At 46.4% G+C, this 3,867-nt stretch overlaps 1 protein-coding gene across 1 annotated transcript; it reads left to right on the forward strand.

Moving 5' to 3' along the window:
* Window positions 1-1,097: 1,097 nt before the first annotated feature.
* Window positions 1,098-3,074, forward strand: GKN1 (gastrokine 1). The gene is given in 6 exon segments (XM_058859107.1): window positions 1,098-1,109; window positions 1,493-1,597; window positions 1,739-1,879; window positions 2,014-2,124; window positions 2,467-2,608; window positions 2,986-3,074. Coding segments are annotated over 6 exon segments (600 nt in total).
* Window positions 3,075-3,867: the final 793 nt, after the last annotated feature.

A 3,867-nucleotide genomic window follows, 5' to 3' on the forward strand; every position in this document is an offset into this window, starting at 1 on the left:
GATCCAAGATAGCGACGTTTGTGCCCCAATCCCTCCTCATGCACACACACAGCCCCAGAGCTGCCCACATCCATATCTATGTGTGCAAAAGTACCTGGTAAAAATTCCCCTGGAGTTCACTGCAACAGGTCAAACACCTTTGCATTTCCCAGGGGGTGAGGGCTGGGGCTCGAGGAGTGGGGAATTCCTCAGAATTCCTCAGAAAAAGCCTTTTGAGGATTGCAAACTGAGGGTTTCAAGCTGCAGGAGACATCCCCACTCCAGCAGGTGAGGGTGGGTCCCAGTGCTGTTCCTGGAGTCAGGGGAGGATTGTCCTCATTCCCTGGGAGATTTCCAGCTCTCCTGGCCTATCCCAAGCTCCCAACAATGGTCCTGCTCCACTCAGGCTGTGACAGAGGCAGATAAAGCTCCCAGGCTGCCAGGGCTTGAGTGATTATCCCTTGTTCTCTGCCTGCTCAGGGATATTCCGATATTCCTGGTACAATCAGTGTCACTCCCACATTCCCCTCCTGGTACGGTCACCAGCACCAGCTCAGGGGAAAATCTGAATATAAACTCTGGCACAGCAGCACTGACAGCCAGAAATCATCTCCACTTCCATCTGATCCCCAGGAGCAATAATTCCCCAAAACTCAGCTTCTGGAGCAAATGCTTCACTGAGTGAAACCCTGCTGGGAATCCTCAGCTCCTTTAATCCATTCCAAAAACTGGAACGTCAGGAAAAGCTGCACAGAGCAGCAAAATGAAAGTTCACATCACTCAATCATGGGGTTATGCTTGAGCAGGAGAACACAGCACACACATGGCATTGCTGGAGAAGGAAATAAAACCTATTTCATTTTTTTTTTGCCTACCAACAGATTCCTGCCTCACAATCATCAGACTCCAGCAGGTCAAAATTCTCAAAAGTACAATCCCCGTGTTTATCAAATAGTTACACCAGGAAATAATTTCCAGGGGCAAGTGACAGGGAAACAAATGAAAAAATAATTTTATTGCAGCATCCAGCCCCTCCACACCTAATTCTGAAAACAAATAAAAGGTGGGAGGCTCACATCATTTATTCTGCCTTCAGCAGCATCAGCTCTGCAGTCAGGATGAATCTCCCTGTAAGTATGCATGCTTTTCTTCCTTATAAACTCAAACTTTGATTCAAACCCATTCCTTTATCCCTCACAAGGGTTTCTGCCCCTCTGGAGCACTGAGGTTTTCTCTGGGGACATTTTGCTCCTGCAGAAGGAGCAGCTCAGCCCCTGTTCCCCAGAGGAGCTGAGCAGGGGAGGATTTCTCCTCCAGGGCTTGGCTGTCCATTATTCAGCAAACAGAAAGCCCAGCCCATCCCTGCCAAGGCTTTTGCACAGCTGGAGCTCTGCTGGATCCAGCCCTTCCCTGCAATGCCAGAGCAGAAGAAATGGAAAAGATTTCCATTTCCAAACAAGGAGAACCCTGAAACTTCAGATTAGGAAAAGGGAAGGAGGCTTCTCACGGCCAGATTTGTCAGCCAGAGCTGCAGTTACACTTCTGGATTTGATTTTCATTTCAGATTTTGGCTGTGGTCCTCCTTGGGCTCCTCCTGACCCCAGCCCTTGCTGATCAGGTGAGTGCAGTGACCAATTTCCACGGGAATGGCTGCTCCACGTTCCCTGCTCCAGGAGATCTCCTTGAGCCTTTCCTTCCTCCAAAACCTCGGGGAGATAATCACTGGAAAGCCCAAGTGTTCCTTCATTTGCTTTTTTAGCATCAACAGACTGAAGTGAGCAGGAAAATCTCCATTGGTGGAGCCTACCAGATTCTGACCATCAATAGGAAATGGCTCGTGGCAAGCATTGAGCAGAGGAGCAACCAAGGATCCTGGAAAACCATCTGGAACTATGACACTGTGAGCAGAGAGAGAGAGGGGTTCAGAGACTGCCTCATCCATTCAGGAAAAACTGGCTAATTACTATTTAAAATATGTATAAAATCCCAATATTAATGATTAAACTCCAAACTCTCAATAACTTTATTTTACAGGGCTTTATGGCCACCAAAGTGCTGCCAGAGAGAGCTTGCTACCTTTCCATAATGAACAGAACAGAGATGCCCAGCTTTGATTCACTCCCCCAGCTGGCTGCAGACATCAGGGTAAGGCTGAAAATGAGCAGGGAAAATGGTAATTAATGCAAATTAAACTGGTGTGGGAGACCTTGCTGCTCTCAAAACCAACAGGCACTTTAAATATCAGGTTCATCACACCATCAACCAGATGTTTTTATCAATTTCAATGACATTTTACAACAATGCAACCTTAAACTTTTAAAAATTGGAATGCTCTTGTTCAGATGCATGGAGGGTTTAAATGTTTGTAGCTCAGATTATTCTTAAAATGTTTATAACAACTGAAACTAGGAATATTCCTGAGGTTAAATGGGTCAGGGCACTGATCTTGCTGAATGCTGCGATTTGGTGTTATTTTGATCTGATTAGAACCAGAATCATCCAAGAGCTCCTACAAAGGAGATCACCTTCACCCTCGTCAAGAGAATTATTCGTGACCTCGGTTCATATGGACCAGACATTTTCTACACCTGCAGGGGACTCTCAACTTACGTGGCTTACCAAGTTCAGGGTGAGTGCAAGCAGAGAAATTCTTGTTTTACCAAGTTCAGGGTGAGTGCAAGCAGAGAAATCCTTATTTTACCAAGTTCAGGGTGAGTGCAAGCAGAGAAATCCTTGTTTTACCAAGTTCAGGGTGAGTGCAAGCAGAGAAATTCTTGTTTTACCAAGTTCAGGTGAGTGCAAGCAGAGAAATTCTGTCTCTGAGTGAGCTGGCATTTATTCCTTGGGGATTCACAATTGCTGCTCTTCCACCACAGGTGACAGAAGCCAAGGGCCTGTGCCAGGTGTTAAAGGCTGTGAAAATATGAAATATTGAACATTTAGAGCATTTAACAGCATCCTGCTCGCTGTCTCCTGGTGATTGTTTTTCTTCTCTTGTTTTTGAAGGGCCACAGTTCAGCCTGGGATCGTGCATCAAACTCGATGTCCTTCAGTACCTGGCCCTCAAATACTGCCACAATGAGAACTTTGTGTAAATCACACCTGTCCTCATCCCAGCTGTCCAAAACCAATCCTGAGTCATTCCCTGGCATCTCCTCCTCCATCAGCTTCCTTCCTGAGGATTTAGTGAAACAGATCAATTGGTGAGCAGAGCTATCAATTAAATTCCTTAATCATGGAGTAACTCTGGCCTGTTTGTCGTTCCTCTGCCCTTTTCCATCTGAGAACATCTCCATGAAAATGTTCTGTTCCATTTGAGCCCTTTCAGGGCTCAGCACACCTGGACAAGCCCCAGGGTTGGGGTACACGAGGCACTCACAGCCAGGACCTTCCTTCCCTGCTCAGGGAAAGATTCCTCACATTAAAAGTTTTGATTCAGGGGGCACAAAAGGCAGAAGCAAAAAAAAAAAAAGTGCAAAGCAGTGAATTTACCTTTTTCAGGGGAAAATGAGTCTCCTTTGTGGGATTTACAGAGTTGTTCTGTTCCTGACATAAAGCAAGACTGGAATTCCTGTTGCTCAAATCTTTACAATCAAGATTATTTCGTCTTTAACAAAAATGCCAGGACAGCCCAGAGCTGAGGCACTCAATGCCATCAAAGCACTGAGAGCTGTGCAGGAGCCTCATCATCCTCTGGGCAGGTTCAGATCAGCCAAGGGCAGCCACTGGAGGTGATTCCACCCCAGGGAGCTCTTGAAAAATCAGAGCAGGGAAGAAAAAAAAATCCTCTCGGCCACTGAGTGTCAGCCTCGAGTTACAGAATTGAGAGGGAAAAGGAACCCGAGTCCCATCCCGAGCCAAGTGAGAGGGAAAAGGAACCCGAGTCCC

This window comes from Poecile atricapillus, chromosome 29, assembly GCF_030490865.1.
Source record: "Poecile atricapillus isolate bPoeAtr1 chromosome 29, bPoeAtr1.hap1, whole genome shotgun sequence".
Classification (NCBI taxonomy): Eukaryota; Metazoa; Chordata; class Aves; order Passeriformes; family Paridae; genus Poecile; species Poecile atricapillus.